General features: G+C 46.4%; 1 protein-coding gene across 5 annotated transcripts in view; it reads right to left on the bottom strand.

Moving 5' to 3' along the window:
* Positions 1–22,078: 22,078 nt before the first annotated feature.
* ZNF462 (zinc finger protein 462) overlaps positions 22,079–24,252 on the bottom strand; it is a 106,872-nt gene continuing 104,698 nt past the window's right edge. For all 5 annotated transcript variants that reach the window (XM_024203284.2, XM_029911315.1, XM_029911313.1 and 2 more), the window contains one exon: positions 22,079–22,441. In XM_024203284.2, the coding sequence (XP_024059052.1) occupies positions 22,240–22,441 (202 nt within the window). In that variant the 3' untranslated portion in view covers positions 22,079–22,239. The remainder of the gene's footprint in view (positions 22,442–24,252) is intronic.

Raw genomic sequence — 24,252 nt, 5'->3', positions numbered from 1 at the left:
CCTAATGAAATAGTGTTTCCTAATATCCAACCCAGACCGCCCCCACTGCAACTTGAGACCATTACTCCTTGTTCTGTCATCTGCCACCACTGAGAACAGTCTAGCTCCATCCTCTTTGGAACCCCCCTTCAGGTAGTTGAAGGCTGCTATCAAATCCCCCCTCACTCTTCTCTTCTGCAGACTAAATAACCCCAGTTCCCTCAGCCTCTTCTCGTAAGTCATGTGCTCCAGCCCCCTAATCATTTTTGTTGTCCTGCGCTGGACTCTCTCCAATTTTTCCAGATCATTCTTGTAGTGTGGAGGCCAAAGCTGGACACAGTACTCCAGATGAGGCCTCACCAATGTCGAATAGAGGGGAACGATCACGTCCCTCGATCTGCTGGCAGTGCCCCTACTTATACAGCCCAAAATGCCGTTAGCCTTCTTGGCAACAAGGGCACGCTATTGACTCATATCCAGCTTCTCGTCCACTGTAACCCCTAGGTCCTTTTCTACAGAACCGCTGCCTAGCCACTCAGTCCCTAGTCTGTAGCAGTGCATGGGATTCTTCCGTCCTAAGTGCAGGACTCTACACTTGTACTTGTTGAACCTCATCAGATTTCTTTTGGCCCAATCCTCTAATTTGTCTAGGTCCCTCTGTATCCTATCCCTACCCTCCAGTGTATTTACCACTCCTCCCAGTTTAGTGTCATCTGCAAACTTGCTGAGGGTGCAGTCCACGCCATCCTCCAGATCATTAATGAAGATATGGAACAAAACCGGCCCCAGGACCGACCCTTGGGGCACTCCGCTTGATACCAGCTGCCAACTAGACGTGGAGCCATTGATCATTACCTGTTGAGCCCGACGATCTAGCCAGCTTTCTATCCACCTTATAGTCCATTCATCCAGCCCATACTTCTTTAACTTGCTGGCAAGAATACTGTGGGAGACCGTATCAAAAGCTTTGCTATAGTCAAGGAATAACATGTCAACTGGCTCTATGGATGAGAGGAAAGCGGTGATCTCATCATAGAAGGCAATCAGGTTGGTCAGGCATGACTTTAATGTATTTATCCTCACAACACCCTGTGAGGCAGAGCCATGCTATTATCCCCATTTTACAGATGGGGAACTGAGGTACAGAGAGACGAAGGGAGGTCTGTGCTGCTATCGGAGCTGTGATTGCATCTTACATAGCTGCCTAGCTTTAATCTAACTAGCATGGCTAAAAGTAGCAGTGAAGACAGGGCAGTGCAGACCATGGCCTGCGTTGAGAGCACTAGTACACATGTGCCATTGCATCTTCACTGCTATTTTTTTAGCCGTGCTAGCTAAATTCAAGCTAACATGGGTTTACCTACCTGAGCTGCAATCACAACTCTGATTGCAATGCAGATGTCTAAGAGACTTGCCCCAAACCCCTTTCAACTACCTGAAAGGGGGTTCCAAAGAGGATGTATCTAGACTGTTCTCAGTGGTAGCAGATAACAGAACAAGGAGCAATGGTCTCAAGTTGCAGTGGTGGAGGTTTAGGTTGGATATTAGGAAAAAAAATTTCACTAGCAGAGATTGTGGTTGAGTCTGAATACTGGATAGAAAGAAGAAGGTTTACGTTGGCTCAGCTGTTTTCTGAAGCTATCATTTACATTACAGTGGGGCCTAAAAGTGCAGTCAAGAGTGGGACCCCATCGTGCTAGGTGCTGCAGGTCAGCCACAGAACCCAAGTCTCCTGATGCCCCACTAGGTCCCATGGCCTCTTCCTTAGTCCCTTCCGGTTTGTTTTCTAGTGATACATCCCAATATCCTCTTTGCTCACCTAGCTACGGCCAGGCATGCTACGGTATCACTCGTTGCTAATAAGAAGAGCCTCCCTACGTGTTTGCCATCATTCAAGGTAGAGTCCCAGTGGCCAACCGCTCTGCACACAATCGGCGGGGGAAAGGTATGCCATACTCCAGGAGAATCCCAGAGCTGAAAACGATTTGCTTTCCTATACCTCTGTGGAATACCGCCAGGAAATTGCTAACGCTGTAAATTGTCTCGAATATGCACTTACTAAAGCCTTTAAAGAGCAATTACTGTATGTTAAATGAACACCAATCAACTGTAAAAAGAGCAGTTACGCGGGTTTAATAGGTATATAAAGCAGAAAATCTCACCACCCTGCAATTAATTCTAAATCACATAAAAAGTGTAACTTGTACACTTATTGCTTATTAATCCATAAAACCATGTATGACACGTTAAAACATTTCATTAGCATTTAAATAGCAGGCGGAAAGTTAAACATCAAATTATTGCCAAAATACTTGTTGATCTCTTTAATCAGCGTGTTAACGGACCTCTAGCATGAGGTGCAAAGGTCCTCATAGCGAACAGGTGCCCTGTATTACCGTTTAATGTGAGTCCTGTCCCAGACGCCTTTCATCAGAGGTTACAATAATATATTGTTCAGTGTAACTATCTATCAAGAAGCACTGCAGGCTCAACAATGGAAATGTTCCAGCCAGGCATGGGAGGAGGCAGGCAGGGCTTAATATGGGCCAGAAAGGACAAAACCACACATGGGCTAGATCCTCAGCTGATGCAAACTGGTGTAGCTCCCTTGAAGTCAGTGCTGGTTTGCACCAGCTGAGAATCTGGACCATGAAGATTTGGCAATGGGAAGTGACAATGTGGAGAAGTTAGTCAACTTCCCAGAGGCCGGGACTGGCCGAGAGGGGATGGAGCACTCGGAATTGCCCTGTTCAGATCATTCCCTCTGAAGCATCTAGCACCGGCCACCATTGACAGACAGGATACTGAGCTAGCTAGACCATTGATCTGACCTAGTATGGCCGTTCTTATGTTCTTAATACGTTATTACCAGACTGGATAGAAAATGCACCCAGATGTAGGACAGGGCATTGGATAGCTTCAATTCAATGGCAAGCTGACTAGTGAAGATAGTGTAGAAAGAAAAATCTTGGCATCATTGAACCTATAAAGCAAATATTTTGTTTCCTTACCAGAAGTTTAGAGAGAAATGAGACACAAGACTTAAAGAAAAAAATTCAGATCAGAGAAACAGTGTTTTTACCCCCAGGCCTGCACAGGTTTTGCAACTATCTGGGATAATATGGATATTTTTGTTCTGATAAAGAGAGAAAGACTGGTCTAGTGGTTAAGGCACTCAGCTGGGAGTCAGCGTATCTCGGTTTATTTCCCTGCTCTGCCTCTGACTTCTTATATGACCTTGGGTAAGTCACTAAATCTCCCCTTTTCCTCAATTCCCCATCTAATCAATGGGGATAAGAAACCTTCCTCTCTTCTACACTTGGGCTTGTCTATGTACAGTCTGTGTGGCCTTTAGATTGTAAGCTCTTTGGGGGGGGGGGGGTTTCCTATTACTATGTGTATGTACAGAACCTAGCACAATGAGGACCCAATCTCAAGGTGCTACTGTAATATAAATAAAATATTAGCCATTTCCTCACCCTTGGACCTGATTTATAAGCTTTTCATGATCAAAGAGAGGATAAAACAATCACATACTTACTAGCTTTTGCTGAAATCATAGCTGAAGAATCCCTGTTATGAGTCCAAAAGGGGGTAGATATTAAAAGGGGAGGATTGACATCACAAAGGCAGTTACCAGGGTCTTCCATTTACATGAAGGCCCCTTGACATCACTCTAGCAGTTCAAAGAGACCTAGGGGTGGGGCTAGATAATATTTATAACCATTTGGAAGCCCCTTTACACTGCCGAGTGGTGTAAATGAGAATCAAATGCTAAGAATTTTGACTCAGAATTGTGTAAATCTTCCTCTACAGCAGGGGTGGCCAACCTGGGGCTCCGGAGCCACACGTGGCTCTTCAGAAGTTATTTTGCGGCTCCTTGTATAGGCACCGACTCCGGGGATGGAGCTACAGGCGCCAACTTTCCAATGTGCCAGGGGGTGCTCACTGCTCAAGCCCTGGCTCTGCCACAGGCCCTACGCCCACTCCACTCCTTCCTGCCCCCTCCCTGAGCCTGCCATGCCCTCGCTCCTCCCCCTCCCCCCAGAGCCTCCTGCATGCCACAAAACAGCTGATTGGGAGGTGCAGAGAGGGCGCTGATCGGCAGGGCTGCTGGTGGTTGGGAGGCGCTGGGAGTGCGGGCGTGGGACTGCGGATATATTACTGTGGCTCTTTGGCAATGTACATTGGTAAATTCTGGCTCCTTCTCACGCTCAGGTTGGCCACCACTACTCTACAAGATCTTCAGGAAAACACAGAACATGAATATTACAGATTTCAGTAAGATTTTCTACGGCTTGTGGGAAGTTAGTCTATAGTGCCGTTTCTTCTGGCATAGCTGTTTTCTCTAAAAACCAGAGCCTGTCCTTGGATGCAAACTGTGCTAGCTAAAACAATGCCGGAAAACTGTTACTGAGCATCATTGAAGCAAGCAAGATTCTTCACCATTTGTAGACAGCTAAAGATGTCTGGAAAACTTTCTAAGGATGAAAGCAGTTCAACAACGGAACAGCTGCATTGAGAGGTCATTGTGAGACACCATCAATTTAAATGTTCAATTTAGAGATGGATTCGAGCCACAACGTTTTGTTCAAGATTAAAACTTTTCCAAAATTCAGAGATGCTCAGCACTGAGGTTTTGGTTTAACCTGCAACAAGTCAGCTGGTCCATGTTCAGATCCAGACTTCTCCAAAATGTTCAGAGTGTCTGGATCTGGGGTTTCTGGTTCAGACTGATTTCCATTTCAAAGACATCAGGGCACTCAGACTGGAATACCGCGGGAAATCAGTTACACTAGTTGAAATGGGTTGGATATGATGGCTCTTCTGCTGTAACTGCTACGATTTCCTAGTATTCTTCTTCGAGTGATTGCTCATGTGTATTCCACAATAGGTGTGCGTGCTCGCCATGTGCACCGGTGCCGGAAGTTTTTCCCCTAGCAGTACCCGTAGGGGGACAGCGCCCCCCGTGACCCGTGGAGTAGCGCCTCCATGGCACGGTATAAGGGGAGCTGCGTGCTCCCCCCACCCTCAGTTCCTTCTTGTCGCCAGTGAAGGTGCTTCGGAACTGCCCTGCTCCAGCTTGTCTGCAGCTTTCCTCTAGAACTCTTGTTCATTCAGTGTAGTAGTACCGGTAGTTGAAGTAGTTAGATTAGTTTAGTTTACTGCGCCCGGGTCGGGGCATGTCCCGTGCCCCGGGCTTTAAGTCGTGCGACACTTATAGGCGGCCGATGCCAGTGAGTGATCCACACGCCGCGGACTGTTTACGCTGTCTGGGGGAAACCCATCTTAGCAATTGCTGCAAGATTTGCAGGTCTTTCAAGCCTCGGACCAAGAGAGAAAGGGACATTCAGCTCAGGCCATCCTGATGGAGTCGGTGTTGACCCCGACTCTGGTGCTCCGCTCCGACTCGGCACCGGGTACTGTGGTGTCGGTGCGCAGCAACCCCTTGGTGCCATCTACCAGTCGGCACCACTCCCCATCCGCGGGGCACGCCAAGAAGGCTAAGATGAGGCATTCTCCGCCGCGGCACCAGAGCAAGACCGGGGGAGAGGCTAGACCCATGTTGGCCAGTCTGTTAGGGGGCTTCTTCCTTCACCCTCTCACTTCCCTGGTCCTTCTCGCATGAACAGAGAGCAACAATACCCGAACTCCAAAGGCGCAAACAATTCGATGTTTATTAGGGTGAACTTCCAGCAAGCATAATTCCAGTTTCCTTCCTCAGTGTCCCCCTTCCCAGCTCTGACACCACAGAGCCTTGCCTGTCTCCCTGTTCCAATTCCCCCCCTTAGCAAAGCATGATTCCAGTTCCCCCATCCCCAGTCCCTGTTCCCATTCCCCCCCCCCCACTTCCTGATTGACTGCAGACTATATAGTAAAACTTGAGTTCTCCTTAGCTATACCTTAACCAATCATTTTACTGAAATTTAACTAACCAATCCTAACATACTGTAACATGGTTATTTAACCAATTATATCCCACCACCTTAATTGGTTTACACCCAACAAAATTAATTATACAGCAGACAGAAACAATCACAGAACCAGACAGAGACCATGCAAATAAACATACAAACCAATACAGAAGTGAGGATTTCACAACTACATCTATACAGACATAAGGGTTTTCCAGCTGTGTCTATTGATAAGTGAGTTCTTACCAGACAGGATGCTATCAAACTAAGTGTCCTTTTACCTCTTCTAGGCTCGTCCCTTTCTCTGGAGGTGACAGGAATATCAGGACAGGATTGTATTCCTAACAGCCCAATAGCCCCTTATTTCCATGGGACTAGTTTGGGATGTGAGGATGTGACCGTTCACTTCTCAGCTTATGGCTGCCTCTGCTGCTTAGCCCAAGGCCTTAGCCGAAGAACAGAGCCTCAGACTGTCACAGTACGAGAAGGCCCTTACACAGACAGACAGTGATTTTGATTCTCTCTTTTATATCTCTGTAACTAGCTACGTGATAAGAATACACATAAATTCTTAAAGTATCGGCCTTTACAGACTGGCCTGAATAGCTATATCCTAACACAGTCCTTGGTCCCCATTGGCCTCCAGGCCTCCGACTCAGGTCGAGTGGAGTAGCCCGGCCCATTCGGAGCAGGCTTCACCAGATGTCCGGATGCCCTCCATGCCGGAGGCCCTGCAAGCGGCCCAGGACATTATGTCCCTGCTGGTACCAGGGACACCGCCAATGCTGGCTCCCCAGTCCAGAGGCAAGCCACCATTGGGATCTCCGTAGTCGCCCCCACCTCGGTACCGTTCGCGGTCAAGGGAATTTTCCAGACGCCGTTCACCGCTCAGCGACTGCCCCGTGCGTAGTCCACGCCGGTCACTGTCGACCCCCACCAGGTTGTCTGGCTGGGTTCCAACTGACAGGGGCTCCAGGCACCGCTCCGCCTCGAGGAGCGGGCCCCGTCAAAACCGAGACAGACAGCACCGAAAGTCCTTGTCTCTGAGGGGCTACCGTAGCCAGTCGCAGCACGGACGTCAACGCCGTTCCCGTTCGTCGTCTCACTCCAGGACCCCGCCACAGCACTGCTCCCACAGCCCAGGGCATCAATCGCCAGCACCTCGCCATCGTGGATCCGCCCACCGGAGCCAATCGCGAAGCAGCTACTACCGGCGGTACCGTTCCTCCACGTTGGGATCACAGTCTCGTGGTCGGCACTGTTCCCAACGCCACTGCTCCTCCCGGTCCACGGACAGCGACAGGTTGTACGCCAGCCCAGCCTCCCTCCATAGCCGTCGATCGATGGGACAGGCCAGTCAGGCCAAACAGCCTGCTCTACCGGTGCCACAGCAGGTGCAGTGGCACCGGGCTCCTTGGCCAGCACTGTGGTACCAATGGGCCCCGTGGCCCCCGACGCAGCCCCCGGTGGGGGCTCGCTCGGTGGCTGGAGCCTCGGAACGGCCGTCAGCCTCTCTTTCCAGCCTCCAGGGAAGGAGTCGGTGGGACGTGCATCTTCGGCTCCGTGTCTGGAGGGCAACCAAGTGGTGGAACCCCCAATACCGGTGGGCACGCAGAGTACCGCGCCTGCATCCTCACCCTCCCTGATGAGGCGATTACGGCCCCTCCTCCCTCGGTCCCGCAGGAGGACTCTAAAGCCCACCAGGATATATTGAAAAGGGTGGCATCAAGCCTCAACCTTCAGGCTGAGGAGGTGGTACTGGGCAGGGTGGCTCTCCCACTCCACGAAGGGGTGGCAAAAATTTCAAATGCCTTGTGGCAAACCCCGGCTTCCTTGCCCCCCCATCTCTAAGAGGGCTGAATGGAAGTACTTTGTGCCCGCCAAGGGGCATGAATACCTATACACCCACCCTGCCCCCAACTCCCCAATGGTTGAGTCGGTCAGCCACAGGGAGTGGCAGGGCCAACCAGCCCCTACTCTGAAAAATAAAGACTCAAGGATGCTGGACTTATTTGGGAGAAAGGTTTATTCGTCCTCGAGTTTCCAGTTAAGGGTAGCGAACCGTCAGGCTCTCCTGGGTCAGTATGAGTTCAATTTGTGGGGCTCTCTATCCAAATTCGAGGAGTGATCACCTCCCTACAATGGTGGTCCTCCCCAGGGAACATGCTTCATGGGGTCCCATTCAGGGGCAGGCCCCCGTCGGCGGAGCTGGTGTCCAACGCTTAGGACAGGGTGGGGAGCCCATGTGGGGGACGTTCAGACCCAAGGTCTGTGGTCTGCGCAGGACCTTGCCCTGCATATAAATGTCAAGGAACTCAGGGCGGTCCATCTGGCATGCATGGTCTTCTGCTCGCACCTGGAGGGCAGAGTGGTCAGAGTTCTCATGGACAACACGGCCTCAATGTTTTACATCAACAGGCAAGGTGGGGCCCACTCCTCTGCCAGGAAACCCTCAGGCTGTGGGACTTCTGCATAGCCCACAACATTTGCCTACAAGCCTACCACCTACTGGGCACCCAGAGGTGGTGCACAGACTTTTCCAAGAGTGGGAAACTCCCCAGGTGAACCTGTTCATGACTCGGCAGAACCGCCGGTGTCCCCGGTTCTGCTCCGGGCTGGGGATGGGCGCTATCTCCGATGCCTTCCTCCTATCCTGGTCCGGTCAGGTTCTCTATACCTTCTCCCCAATCCTGCTGATTGGCAAGGTCCTGGAAAAGATAAAGACGGATAGGGCCCGGGTCCTCCTGATTGCCCCGGTGTGGCCTAGGCAACATTGGTACGGGACTCTCACGAGCCTGGCCGTTGTCCTGCCATGGCCGTTGCTGTCCTGCCGGGACCTGCTCTCCCAGGACCAGGGCCACCTCCTCCACCCTGAACTAGCAGCACTCCACCTCACGGCGTGGCTGCTCAATGGTTAGGCCGGGAGGAAAGGACGTGCTCAGAAGGGGTTCAGCCTCCTAGAAAGCAGGCGGCCCTCCACGCACCGAGCCTACTTGGCAAAGTGATCTCGGTTTTCCCGATGGGCGGACGAGCGGGCGTTTCCCCTGTGGCTGCCCCGATCCAGCTCATTTTAAACTATCTCCTTCCCCTTAGAGCCCAGAGCCTGGCGCCCTCGTCCGTCAAGGTGCACTTGGTGGCCATATTGGCCTTCCACCCGCCGGTGCAGGGGCACACGGTTTTCTCCCATGCTCTGACTGGCCGATTCCTTAAGGGATTGGATCACCTCTTCCCATATGTTAGGCCCCCAGTCCCGCAGTGGGACCTGAACTTGGTGTTGGCCTGGTTGATGGGTCCCCCCTTTGAGCCGTTAGCTACATGCTCCTGGTCGCACCTCTCGTGGAAGGTAGCCTTCCTAGTGGCGATTATGTCAGCTAGGCAGGTCTCGGAACTCAGGGCCCTGACCTCCGAGCCCCCATACACAGTATTCCATAAGGATAAGGTCCAGCTCTGCCCACATCCTTTGTTCCTCCCAAAGGTGGTCTCTAGCTACCACATGGGTCAGGACATTTTCCTGCCGGTCCTTTGACCCAAGCCCCATGCGTCCAGTGAGGAGCGCCGCCTCCACACACTGGATGTGAGACAGACTCTGGCCTTTTACCTGAAGCAGACTAAGCTGTTCTGGAAGTCTTCGCAGCTGTTTATCGCCTTGGCCGAACGCATGAGGGGTCGGCCAATCTCCACTCAGCGGCTCTCCAAATGGATCACCTCGTGTATCCGTACCAGTTACGACCTGGCAGGAATCCCTCCATCATCAATTGTGAAGGCACACTCGACTAAGGCACAAGCCTCGTCGGCTGCCTTTTTATCCCATGTCCCCATTCAGGACATTTGCAGGGCTGCCACATGGTCTTCAGTTCACACATTCACCTCGCACTAGGCAATCATCTCCCAGACCAGGGAAAATGCTGGGTTCGGCAGGGCTGTGCTCCGTCCCAACAGTTTGTGAACTCCTACCCACCTCCAACAGATACAGCTTGGAATCACCTACTGTGGAATGCACATGAGCAATCACTCGAAGAAGAAAAGACAGTTACCTGTTCCATAACTGGCGTTCTTCGAGATGTGTTGCTCATGTCTATGCCACATCCCACCCTCCTTCCCCTCTGTCGGAGTTGTCTGACAAGAAAGAACTGAGGGTGGAGGAAGCGTGCACCCTTATACCGCGCCATGGAGGCGCCACTCCAGGGGTCGCTGGGGCGCTCCCCTACGGGTACTACTAGGGGAAAAACTTCCGGCACCGGTGCACGTGGCGAGCACACACACCTACTGTGGAATACACAGGAGGCACACCTCTCGAAGAACGCCAGTTATGGAAAAGGTGACTGTCTCTTCTGAGCAGGAGACTAGGGATGGAGAACGGATTGTTTTTAAGTAGCCATTGAGGAGACAGTCTGATCTAGTGAAGAAGGCACTGGACTGAACTGGGAATCAAGAGACCTGCGTTCTACCACTGATCCACAGGGCCTTGGGCAAGTCAACCATCTCATGCCTCATTTTTCCTATCTGAAAAAGGCACGCAATAATACTTACCTCGCTTTGTAAAGTGGTTTGATATCAGCAGATTAAAAGCATTGTATCAGAGCTAAGAATCACTATTATTTACAGGAAACCACAGTGACCTACAATAATGTTTAAAAAATGAACGTGGACCCTGACCCAGTGTGTTTGGTTATTTCCTAAGGCTAGCACTAAGAAAAGAAAACACTCCCACAAATGTATGTTCAATAGCAATGACCTCAGACATCTGGAAAATGTAAACAGCCTGGCTGGATCCCAATACGTTAGTTATCGTGCTAACAAGACAAACCACCTGCATATGCAGAAGACCGTACCATGAAATGCATTTCCTTGTTATTTGCAGAGAGCACAGCAAATTCAATCCGTAAACTCGAGCAAAGTGAGAAATCACCTGGATGCTGACTCACTGGTATGGCATCCCTACTATTTCACTTACCATCTTGCTAATATCCTGAATGGAACTGAACTCTTTAACATTTAATATGATCATTTTAATTGGAGAAACTTTGAGGCTCATTTTGCCTGGCACCCTTTGCATGAGAATCAAAATCACCATCTCTTTTCCAGGGCAAATTAACTGCCCGGTCACAGAGCGTTTGCCATTGCTGATTGATGCCCGACATAAGCCTGTGTTACTCCTCTAATTCTATGTACGTCTTAGCAGCGTTTGCCTCCCAAGAACCACACTGATGAGTGAGTAATTTTCTTACCCTGAGGGACACGTTCAAGCACCAAACTGAGGATTCTGGCTGAGCACCAACGATCTCCATGGCAGGAAGCAGCTGGATTCCTGCTCTCTGGGCTGCGAGACAGGGCTGGAGTCACTGTGTGGAATTACTCTGACCTGTCTGGAAGCAAGAGGAAGATCTGGAACATTCTATAGCTCCAGTCAGGCTGCTAAGCACTGACTTAACTCTGTGCCCCCAAATAGTCCCATTGATTTCAGTAAATTGGCATGTGTTTCTTGCACTACTCCTCTCTTCTTGTGAAGACAACGATGATTTTCCAGCCCTCACTATATATGCCAGCCCATACTTACCCTGGTCCCAAACAACCACTGCTTCCTTATGAGCATCCATAGTTATTTTGTACGGCAGTAGCACCAACGGATGCAGGACCTGAGCATGAGCACAGAGTAACAATCCAAAGCTCCAAGCAGGCAAAGGGTGGAAGAAGGAAAGTGATGCTCATTTCAGATATGGGGACCTGAGGTACAGAGGCCTAGATCCTCAAAGATATTTCAGCACCTAACCCCCATTAATTTTGATTAAGTGACTAAATACCTTTGAGGTTCTGGGCCACAGAGACTAAGGGGCAGATTTTTAAAGGTATTTAGCCACCTAGGGATGCAGATAGGCACCTATTAGGATTATCAAAAGCACCTTGGTGCCTAAATCCCATTGAAATCAGTCAGACGCAGGCATCCAGGCACTTTGGAAAAATCCTGGTAAGTGCCGATCTGCACTTTAGGTGCCTAAATCCCTTTGAAAATCTGGCCCTAAGCAACTGTCCAAAGTCACACACAGTGCCTTGCAGAGCCAGAATTGAACCCCCTCTCCTGAGTCTCCGGGCAATGGCTTGACCCTGAGCCCATCCTTCCTTTTCAGACGAATGGGCTTTGCAGGTTGTAATGGGTGAGCCCCCTATGCAAAGTCCTCCCCCCACACAGAGCCGCAGCCAGCCCCCTCTCCCCCCGGCAATATCTGCTGAGTAAGTGGTAGGATTTAACTTCTATCAAGTTGGGGTTTCGTTTTTTTTTTTAAAACGACGAACCTGACATTTTTACCCTCCTGTCAGTGCCATTGATGTGACAGGCTTTTGCAGAATCTGACTTGCAAATGGAAAGGATAATCTCAAAATTATCATCTGCACCTATAAATGGGCACACTTAATTTTGCAAATGTGAATTTGTGAAGTGTGGTAGTGCAAAGCAGTTATTCTGTATTTCCCCTTTCCGTGAGCCCTCTAGTACTTGCTCTCCTGCAGAATGTCTCTCTGCACAGCCCCAGGGATGACATCAATGTGATATAAATTAGGTGGGAGCGCAGTGTTTTCCTGTCAGTTTTCCAGTTCAGTGACACAGAAATAAATCTAAGTTACAGCACAAATTCCTCCAGAAAGAAGTCCTAATTGCTAAGCACATATGTTTAACGGCTTAAGAAACAATGGAAATGTAACCCATTGATAAGAATGTAATTATACTTTTGCTGATATCGGGAAATTAATTGAATAGTCTCTGATATGCACATCTGAGCATCTCTTTACCTCTGGCTTCTGGGTGTAGGAGTAGAGATCTATTGATTCATGAGCAGGCCCACAGGAAGACAAATTTTAATCTCATTCACCTGAAATTTTCCTTGGCTGTGACTGGGTCAAAGCAGCACAGACCCTGGTTTATCCCGGCTCTCTGGAGCAGAGAGGCAGGACCAGTGACCAGAGTGAAGGCACCTCCAGGGAATCTTTTTCACTTGCCAGGTTGATTTGCTCTGCTCTGTAATAAATCCAAATTACTCTATCTTCCTGCCTTGGTGGAAAACGCACCTCCCCCTATCCAGCCAAGAATCAAATTCCTCTTAGGTCGGTGTCTGCGCAATCTTGACTCAGTCACAGAAAACAAAATGTGTAGGTAAATGGGCCTGACCCCACTGGCAAAACTCCCATTGACTTCAGTGGGCCGGGATTTTATCACGGGTTAACAGCAGTAAGACAAGAAGACACCTAAGGAGGGACACAAAGGTGTGGCCTACTGGAAAGGCCACAGGGTATGGGTGAGAGAAACAGTAAAGGGGGACTTTTTCCTCCAGCTCCTGAGAGAGACTTCCTCACAGAAGGGGTTACAACAACCGACAGCTGCACATTTAGGCCGACACTTTCCGAAACGACTAGTGCTTTTGGCTGCTCAATTTGGGACACTTTCAGGAGGCTGATTTCCAAGGGCTGGTGCTCGGCCCTTTCTGCTCAAAACTCACCATGGGCATTTTAGAAAATGGAGTGCCCAGGGTGCCCGATGATCACTGCCATCCACGGCTTGGCCAGCCAAGAGGTCTCAGCGCTGGGGAGGGCCAGAATCTTTTCCTCAGCAGGGCAGGTGATCCTGCCTGTCCGTTCCAGAGCACTATGGCAGGCCCCTCTCACATTCGCTTTTGGGGTATTCTCAACATTTCCACTACCTGCTTTTTGTGATGCAAACATTTCTTTGGGAAGAGATGTGAAGTGCCAGCAGCAGGAAGACACACCCTGCTACGACTTCAAGGGGTATCTCCAAAGGGCTCAGAAACAGCCCCTATTTGCACATGTAGTGGCCTTTTCAAACTGAATCTCTCATAATTTTGCATGAGACTTAAAAATAACAGGTACCTGGTTTCTAACATCTCATAACTGAGATTCTAGAGAGCATTCAAGCAGAAGGAAAAACTCTCCAAGGTAATATACCAAGGACCCAAGTATTTTATGGTTCTTCTCTTCTAGTGATTTACAGTCCTCAGCTAGAAACAATGAGCCAACTTGCCATCAGTGCAAGTCTGCAGTGCTATTCAGTGGGTTTGTTCTGGAATGACTCCAGTGTAACTGAGAGCACAGTTTGGCCCAGTAACTCAACGTGGTTTCTTCCAGCTGCAGAGAAAAGTGAAAATTTCAATCTACGATTTTCACTCCAGCAACATTGATTTCTGAGGCATGCCTGGTAAATAAGGTTCTTGGTTAGACACCAGTGAGAGGGCAATCAAGGGGAGGCGTACTGGCTTTTATACCAACTATTCAAAGAGCCAAATAACTGGAGAAGCAGAGGTGATAAAGTGTCTCCCTTCTCATTCCAACAGCTGACTTTATTTTCTTCTGAGCACCTCAACTGAAAAGAAATCACTCTGAGTTCTCCATGGACTGTTATGTACATACATATTATCCCCCGACCTAATATATGGACAGTTGTGCTGGGGTGTCCACCCCCACAAGGCCTAAATGGGTAAATTAGGCCCGTTAACCTTGGGCTGCACCTGGAAGGAACCCAGGGAGTGCCAGGGCCTAATTGCTGCTATGGTCCAGGTTGGGGAGGAGCTGGGTGGGCTCTATGAAGAAAGGAAGTTGATAGGCTGCAGGGAGGAAACCTGCAGTCATACCTCCTGTGCCCAGAGTCCCAGGGAAGCTAACCGAGATCACTCAATGAGGGTGAACTGCAAAGAATGGGGCAGACAATCCCCAAAGCTTAGATTTACCAAGCCAGCAAAAACCGCTTCTATAGTAACCCAGCCTCAGGCCTCCACCCAGACACCCACATCAAATATGATGAGGATCACTGAAAATCTGATTCATCATATAAAAAAGTTCTGCCAATCCCAAAGGATCCGACACATTACCTCCGAGGTTAATGAATTTTTCAGATCTTACCCAAATACATACATACAACGATTCTTATTAACTAAACTAAAATTTATTAAAAAAGAAAAGAGAGAGTATTGGCTAAAAGATCAATATACATACAGACATGAGTACAGTTCTTGAGATTAAATTCATACTAGAGATGGTGAGCTTTGTAGTTGCAAAGAGTTCTTTTAGAATTGGTTCATAGTTATAGTCCAATGTTCATATTCAGGGTAATTCCAGATTAGGACTGGAGATCTCAATCTTGGGTTTAAGCTTCCCCTACATGAAGCATCAAGCAGATCTGAGATAAAAAGGATTGGGACCCAAGGCATCTTTATACAGTTCGGAGTCCTTATGTGAACATTCGGCAATCACGGATACTTTGAAGTAGATCTATTTCCTAAGCATCACCGGTAATTAGCTACATGGATTTACATAAGGCTAGTTATCCATTAAGCAGTTTATCACAAACTTTAAAGAGACATATAGACAATGACATTATTGCACCCAAGATACATCTAAATGTTAATACTCCCTTCTAATCTCTGAATCAATAGCTATAGTGACAGACAGGAACTGTCTGTTTACATGGCTAACATTTAACAAGATATAAGTACACACATACAATTAGTATCACCTCTAATTTCTAACAGTATAGGTTTGCATTTCAAAGTTCTAGCCTATCTACCATGGAATGGCCCTAATGACCATTCACATACTTTTCTACCATCTCTCTAAAGGTTGGCTTTGGGTTATTTAACCTGCAAGCTGCTTAACCCTTTCTAGCTACGTGTCACACTTTGTATAAGATTCATTGCAATTATATAACAGTGGCAGCAACAATGATTTGCATGGTCATACTTTAATCAGATAACATCACACCCCCGTATAGAAGGGGCACGAGCAGGAAGCTGTAAGGACAGGATAGGAAGCAGTCCAGGGAAGGAGCAGTGAGGGCTGGGAGAGTAAAAGCCCAGAGCTGCTGGGTTGAGGGTCCTTGGATTGGAACCCAGTGTAGAGGATGGGCCCAGGTTCCCTGCTGGAGTGACACACTCGGGAGAGCCCATTTGGGGACAGCTGGAAGCAGTCTAGAAGCAGACTTCTCCCTTCTGGGGTATCATCGAACTTTAATGTGACTTAGTCGGAGGGCTGAGCCATACAGAGGAAAGCACTGCAGCTCCAGGCACATGAGAGGCCACGGAGCGAATGGAATGATGGACTAAGTAACCACAGGGAGGGGCATCAGAGATAATTCCCCAGATGGGCCACAAGAAGGTGCTGCAAAGCAGTGAGCGGAGCAGATCTCTGTCACAGCACTTATTTTATGAACGCTATGGGAAAGACACAATGCAACTAAGTTATAGGAGGATTTTTCCTTTTAGGGGAACAAAATAGCAAAATATTTCTAAAAGGCAAAAAAGATGAGAATGATTTTTTTCTGTCAAGTTTTATCATTGAGGCCAAGAATTTAGGGAGATTTGAATTGGCAAGAATATTCTGAATAATTAATGGTAAGAAAAGACGTACGTATTGGAAGGAATCTGAAACCTCATGCTCCAGGGCTTCAGTCAAACTAACTATTCTGGAGTAGGATGATACTTTCATGGGGCAGGTTATCCCACATGTGCCCACTGCAGGGTTTCTTGCATCTTGCAACTGGTGCTTGCCCCTCTTGGGAGAAAATGCTACTTGGGCTAGATGGACTATGAGTCTGATCCAGCCTGGCAATTCCCATGTACTTCAGGAGCAAAATAGTTCTAAAATGAAAAATAAATGTCATAATCAATGACGCTAGGAAAAACTCACCTGCATCCTGTTCTTTTTTTAATCCAAATTTTACATAACTTGGGCCTGGATTCCTCCATCTATAACAAGTGCGAACACCAGCATAAGCAAAAACAAACAACATTGGCAAAACTTTGAATTTCAATTGATTTGAGGCAAGTTGTTGAAACAGATATGGAGTGGGGGAGGGGAGGGAATATCATGTGCGTGTGGTTCATGACAAATCTAATCAAGATGTTTTGTCCAAGATGAAATCAAGTGATTCAGTTCACTATCCTCTCCTGTATAATCCTGTCACAACAAATCCATTCCCATTGAAGCTAATTTGCAGATTTTAAAATATTCAGCGTTACCCATCTGCTAATGAAGCAAATAAACGTGCAGAAAAAATGTTCATGTTCAAAATTTGTTCAGAGATTATACGAAGAGAACGCCATCAGGTTTGATGTGCATTGTGTGTTGGCAAGAATACATCTGAATGGAGGCATGCTTCAAAGAAGACATTTGGCTTAATGCAGGGGTAACTGGGTGATAGTCTGTTATATACAGGATGTCAGGCTAGATATCTAATAGTCCCTTATAAATCTATGAATTAGCTGGCATGGCCTCACAGTAATTCACACTCTGCTCGAGCTGTTCCAGATTCTGATTTTTGTATTTCAGTCTCTTATGCTTAGTTTCCACAAGGAAAGTAACAGTCCCATATCTCCGTCTCAGAAGCGCAAACTAATCAAGAGTGAGATGTGCCCTGAACCACCACCTAAATCCAAAACCCAGGTTGATTCAAAGAAGTGTACTTCCTTCCTTTCCTCCATGGACAGCTACCTTGGATTATTCTGCTAAATCCACTTCCACTTTTCAGAAGATCCGCCTGCTTGAGTGAGTGTAGTTTGGGAAGAGAAAAGTGAAAAGGCATCAAAAGATCAAGCTTAAGAGCAGTGATACTCAGACCTCAGTTCAGCAGCCAAATTAGCGATTAACATTCCCCAAAGGAGCCAGTCATGTGAATTCATTGTTTCATTTACTACAGTACTATACATTCACATTTAAACAATATGACGGGGAAATAAAATTCTCCCAGCAAAATGACTGACCAAGTATTATTACTTTATCAACTACAATTGGTTAATAACAAAGTAAAAGCATCCTGATGATTAATAGCTTAGATTGGTTAATAATTAAATCACTCGGTGTTTTAATATCATGTGCTGCGAAGAGCCGCAGGAGACACATTAAAGAGCCACTTGCAGCTCACGAGCATAGGTCTGAGTATCTGCCCTAGAGCATTGTAGCCTGTTGTCCAGAGCACCATGCAAGCTAACAAACACCCAGCTTGTAATGATGCTTGTTACAATGGGCATGGCCAGCGATAACGTGACATAAAAACTAATGAGTTTGCAGAGAATCAGGATTTTATTAATGTTTTGTCTCTCGTTAGGCCAGGGACTTTCCCTTGACACAGCAGGCCTTAGCTGAACCTCTTGAAGTTCATTATTCTGACACGCCCTCCCTCAGCCACTTTCAGTTAGCCTGATGCACACAACTGGCAGAGAGAATAGCTCTTCCTCTTTCTCACCAGAAAGTGAAATGGCATCAGCCCACAAGTGTTCAGTAAAAGTATTTCTGTGGCTGGGCCAACAGAGTTCAGTTTGTATTTAAATTTCCCCAAATGACCACGTAGTATTCCTACCAGTTGTGGGATCCAGACGGTCCATTTTCCATGCCCAGGCTGAATGACGTGCTCCTGTGGCTCTGGCTTTCCTTAGATAAGGCTGCATGAAGAGAGACCGTGAGTGAGGGAGCTTCAATGTATTGGGCCAGATGACCATCTCCCTTCACACTGGTGTACATGTAACTCACTAGGATTTACAATGGTGCAAGACCAGTGAGAGCAGTGCATGGAGGGGATGCAGATTGTAATTGTAAGCACAAAAAGAACAAAATCAAAGCAGTCAATTGGCAATAAGTTGACATAAAGGCACAAATGCTTACATAGATCTCCTGAGAAGGCAGAAAGGGAACCAGTCCTGGAGAACACAGCATGAGTGAACAGAAGACCAGCACAAAACATATGAGTTCTCAGAGGTCTAACTGCTCTCCAGAAAACCAGTGAATTTCCCCCAAGTGAAGAAAGATGGACTTTGAATGTTCTGTCTGTACTTACAGTTTCCTAAACTGCGCTTTAATTCAATGCAGGCACTTGAACCAGTTGAACTCGGAGACACACTCTGCTCCCCAGTGCAAATACGGAACTCAGAGCAGAAGCTCAAGGGGTCAGACTTTTCTCTCATTTCCAGCAGTATGAATCGGGGGTCATGCCACTGAAGTCAATGGAGTTCACTATTGTAACTTACTGGGAGCTTTATACCAGTGTAATACAAGACTAGAATTTGTCCCCCACAGTCTCTTACTACATTAGCAATGTAACTGCTGTTAGTATTAAACAATTACTTTTACAAATTCAGGTTAGCTCTGGGATGGAATAGATAAGAGTTTACAGAATGTTGTAAATCAATAATATATATAAATAAAATGATGAGAGGTTTCCAAAAAGCATCTAGAAAGACAGTGACCGAAACCTTTAGACATATTGTTTTGTTTTCTGTAGTTCAAGGGAATATGTATTTCAGCCCCCAAATTATTTTGATCTTGGTGGTATAAATGCCTAAAGAGAAGGGTACATATAATGTGATTTGATTATCAGAGTTTTGGTGCTATTTAGCACCCAGGCAATCAGCCCAATTCTGCTCCCAATGAATCAAAGGAACTTCTGGCCTTATAGGAGGAGCAGGATCAGCCTGACAAAATGAACGCTTTCCACGTATTTCCAATGCATTGACATATCTGTGGTTGCCGAGGAAAAGATTCCAGATCGGTCGTCAGTCACGAACACAAAGTCCTTTCTAGATTCTCAGAAGCAATACAAGAGTAAAAACGCCAGCCACAGTTGGCTGAAATCATATTTGCCCAAGGTAAAGTGAAAAATCAATTAAGCATCAGAGAGATCCTCAGATCATAGAATATCAGGGTTGGAAGGGACCTCAGAAGGTCATCTAGTCCAACCCCCTGCTCAAAGCTGGACCAATCCCCAACAGATTTTTGCCCCAGATCCCTAAATGGCCCCCTCAAGGATTGAACTCACAATGCCGGGTTTAGCAGGCCAATGCCAAACCACTGAGCTATCCCTCCCCCCCCCAGAATGATGAAAGGGACAAATACTACAGTAATGGGGGCCATTAAAAGTACTTATGATAGAACTATACACACACACACACACACTTTTAAAAAGTCTTTATTCATTTTCATTGCCTTTAAAAAAAAAAGAAAACACCCAAACCCATCAGTGCAACAATCCTCCGCCTCCCCCATCAGTAAGCAGTAATTTAAAATCAGGAAATACTGAGTGCTGGAGGCAATGGGTTAGCATTTTGCTATTTATTTCCTTCTGTCAAACTCTGAAAAAGTCCTCTGTATAAATTAAACAATGAAAAAAAGTGTTATTTTCAATTCTATGTCATCATTACAGTTAACAGAATTCATAATAATGCATCTAAAATGTGGTGTCCACAATATATCAGGTATACATTGGGGGGAAGAGGGGGAGGAGAGAAAAAAGAAATATATGACATTCTAGGCTTGTTAAAAGGATAATGGTCCCATATTTTTATTAACAGGTTAGCAAAACAAAATCCAATGGATTACAATATTTACATGTTATTTGAAAAATAAAGTAGTGATAAAAGCATGTCACAATCATTTATTTCATTTTTTTTTTCTTTTTCGTTTTTGGTAACCATTACAAACACCCAATCCAGGTATGGAACTGTTTAAATACATTTGAAATGAGGCCAATTAAAAAAACAAATACAGACACAAAATATGTATTTATACTTGTCCCTCTGCTGTGTTTTCCACACGATGCTCCCTCCCACCTCCAAAGAAACCCCCCCAAAGATGAATCCTTAAAAGCAAAAACACCATGCTTTTCAAGGAGCACTTATTCCACAAATGCAACATTTTTGCCATCAATTTTATGTGACGCTCCGTGGGATGCCGTCTTCTAACCAGCTTCCTGTCTTTTTCCCTCCCTCCCAATACATCCCCCCAAAAACAAAAAAACAAACAAAGAGACACATGCATTTCTAAAACTAGGTTTCAGTCAAGTACTTTCTACTTTTTGGAAAGAAACTCTTTTTTTGTTCACGGTCAGAACATACCATGGGCATGGATTCTGCACTCCTTACTCAGGCTAAACTCCCATAGACTTCAGTGGGTGTTTCACCAAAGGGGAAAAAAAATAAAAAAAAGAGTGCAGGATCCTTCCCCATGGGTGTAGATTCCTATTTATTCTATGCTGCTCCCCTCATGCTAAGGAGGAGGGAAAAATAGCAACTCCCGTCTTGACTCGAGTTAGATTCAAGCTCCATGTAGTATGTAACTATTTCACCTCCCCTTGCAAAAACCTGTGTTATCAGAGATCCCCTCCCACCTCCCCACCGCACAAAAACAAAAAACCACACACCACATACAAAAAGGCAGCCAATCTTAACGAAAAGTTACTGGCGTGAGACTGATCAATGTTAATTTGACAAGCAACAGAACGGTTATGAGGACCTAAGTGGCTGGTCCGCAAGCTGCATAGCTGTGCCGTAAGTTTGGTTCTTTAGTTTAAATTTTTAAAAAAAGTTAAACTTCTTTGTTATTTCCATATGTTTAAAAAAAAATTTGTTCGCAAGAACAAGTCTCCTTTCCCCCTTTCCCCCCCATTGAAAAAGAAATCATTTTACATGAGAAACTTAATTGTGCTGTATTTGTAACACCTCAGGCAGATAGAAAACAAACATGTGGCAAACAAAACCGCACAATCAGTCACATGAATCTATCAAACCCTAAAATTATAGTTGAATACTAACAAACAGCTTACCTGGAATAAAGGATGACAATTCACAAACAGTTATCTAGGAATTAAAGTCTCTCTCTCTTTTTTTTTTGTATTTTTTTTTTACTAAAATAATTAAAAAATCACAGTATTTTAAGAAATAAAACCCACACTGGGATTTTAAGCACAATTTGTTTTCCTTTCTTTAAAACTTCTTTTTTTTCTTCCTCCATTCACCATCTCAGCCAGCAGTCTCTACATTTAACCACAACGACAACAGGTAGTACTGACAAATGCAGAGATTTCCCTTGGTTAATTTTGAGGTACTAAGAAACAGGTGACTGTTTTATGCAAAGCAGTTTTTTTTTTATCCTTTCTTTTCTTTTCTAAAGCAGTTGCATTCAGTCTGGAAAAGTGTAATGTATTAAAACTAGAAAAACGCACTGAAATTTGTGCGTCAAAAAGTTGTCCCCCCTTCTTCCACGCTCACGACGCTTCCGTTCTCAAACAATCCAAGTCTCCATTGCAAAGCACATTGTGTAATGTAGGAACCCGGGAAGTTGCTTCGTTAGTCCAAGATGAATGTAACTTCCCATTGTCAAAATCCAGAAGAAAAGATGCAGTGATGTAATGGAGCCACTTATTCCATCATTTAAATAACTTTAATATACACACACTCACACAGGTACCAGTGCTTTGAAAATAGATCATTCAGTCCTAAAAGCAGCTTTGTTTCTTCCTTCAGCCCACCCCCCACCCCTTTCATCACTGTTCAAGTAGGTTAATTAAAATCACACCAAATGCTTATTCGTTTTTGGCCTCTGTGTTCTCTTGGAGAGATTTATCGGCAGCCACACCAAGGACTGCAGTTTCATTCTTGTGGGAAAAGTCCACCATTTCCTCACTGCTTTCCTTTTCTTCTGCTGAGGGTACCTTAACATTTTCCTCTGTGTTCTCCTTCGGCTGGTCATCCTCACTGATCCCTCGCTTACTTTCATTCAGGGCCCTGGAAATTCGAGCAACAGAAAGTGGAGAACTTTACAATCAGACCCACAAAGCCCTCCTTTACTTACTGCAGCAGGGAAAAACAACTCGCTTCTCCCCTAACGACATTCAGAGAGAATACAACTAGTCAAACCTCCAACATCTAATATGATACATACGCTTGCAACAGGACAAGTGACAGAATGAAACACTAATTTCTGTGTATTCACAGAGTTTGACATTTGGTACTTACTCATTATGGGCTGCTGAACACAAGGGCCAGGAACAATCCCAAATTTGATGTTTGACCTTTTCATTAGAGGTCACTGAAAGGTCATCCCCCTTCCCCTTTTCCCTTGTACTCATCATTTGTATTAGAATTGGTCCCAAAGTGTGCTAGGTATGTAAGTGGGAAGACAGTCCTTCCCTGAAGAGTGAACAATCTAAAAAGACTAATGGCTTTTCAACCATTGAAGTGCCTTATGAGCTGCAGTCTTTAAACTCGGTACACTCATCATTACGATTATAAAGCCCCACTGCGCTAGGTGCTGTCAAACACAGTGTAAGCACTTTAGGGCAGAGACTCTGACTATCTAAATAGACAAGATACAGGGTAAGAAAACGGAAGTGTTTGTTATCCCCAGAAGTAAGGTTATCATACGTCTAGGCAGATTTTTCAAATAACAGGCAATGTCCGGGATTTTTGCAGAGCAGTCATTGCAGCTCAGAAAGAGCCCCAATTGGTCCATTTCCCTGCAGCCACAGCTGCTGGATCCCACCCACCCCAGGCCCTCAGCCCTGGGGCAAGGGGTCCTACAAGGAGGCGCTGACTGATGGCTGTCACTGCATCCTGGGCTCGCACCAGCCACCCTGACAGGGAGCGACACTGCCTCTCACCTCCTGTGAGTATCCCTGCGAGCACCCCCCAAATACCCTACTAGTACACACACCCTAGGTATCCCTTCTAGCGCCCCCAGATACCCCGGTACACAGCCTCAGTACCCCCCAAATACCCCCTCCAGCACTCCCAACTGTCCCCCCCTCTTCAGCTCCCTCCCCCTCCAGCAGCGACCTCTTTTGGGGACCCTAAAATATGGTAACCCTACCCAAAAGGTTGTCAGTCTAGCAATATACAAAAACTACATTAACATGTCTTCCAAGTGACAGCAATGTTGCAAGAACCCTCCATTTCGGAGTACATAAGGAGCATTTAAGAGATTTCAGACAAAAATATTCTCAAAGGCAAACGAGTGTACCAAACCCCACAGCTGACTGCACCATCCACGTGCAACAGTGTGGACTGCTATTAATGAGTGCACAATTTAAAATCATTTGCTATTAACCTCAGAGTAGGACTTTTAGAAAGATGTCCTCTGCCTGAAGATTTCAAAACTTTTGTGCACATAATTTACCGTAAGTTTAGTATCAGTGTTCTAAGACAAAGAATAGAAAGGGAAACCAAAAGAGTGGAGCCCATGCGGAAAGTGCACAATGATTTGTAGGCATCTTCAATGCTGGCCTATGAGCTTGAAAATGGCAACAGTAGTATCCAGCTTCATTAGGTCAATGAAGTGGTGTTCAGATCAGGATTGGATTCTGAGGTCAGGTTTAAGGCCAATCTGGTCCCATGATTCAAGTTTGGATTAGATGGCACTGTATTCCTGGAGCTGTTCACACAAAATTCTGAACCAAATTGGTGGAAGTTTCTGAAGATGCGCTGTGCTTGTGAGACTTCTGCCATCTTGGGCCACATCGCGAAGAGAGGTTCCTTCCAGCCTGGAATCTGATCCAGGCCTGGAGTCGCAAGGGAACACACTCACATCTGGAGTTTGA

The sequence above is a fragment of the Terrapene carolina genome, unplaced genomic scaffold (genome assembly GCF_002925995.2).
Source record: "Terrapene carolina triunguis isolate 2854851 unplaced genomic scaffold, T_m_triunguis-2.0 Scaffold94, whole genome shotgun sequence".
NCBI classification, from domain to species: domain Eukaryota; kingdom Metazoa; phylum Chordata; order Testudines; family Emydidae; genus Terrapene; species Terrapene triunguis.
Note: the sequence above shows the minus strand (reverse complement) of the source record. Positions and strands in the feature narration are given on the sequence as shown.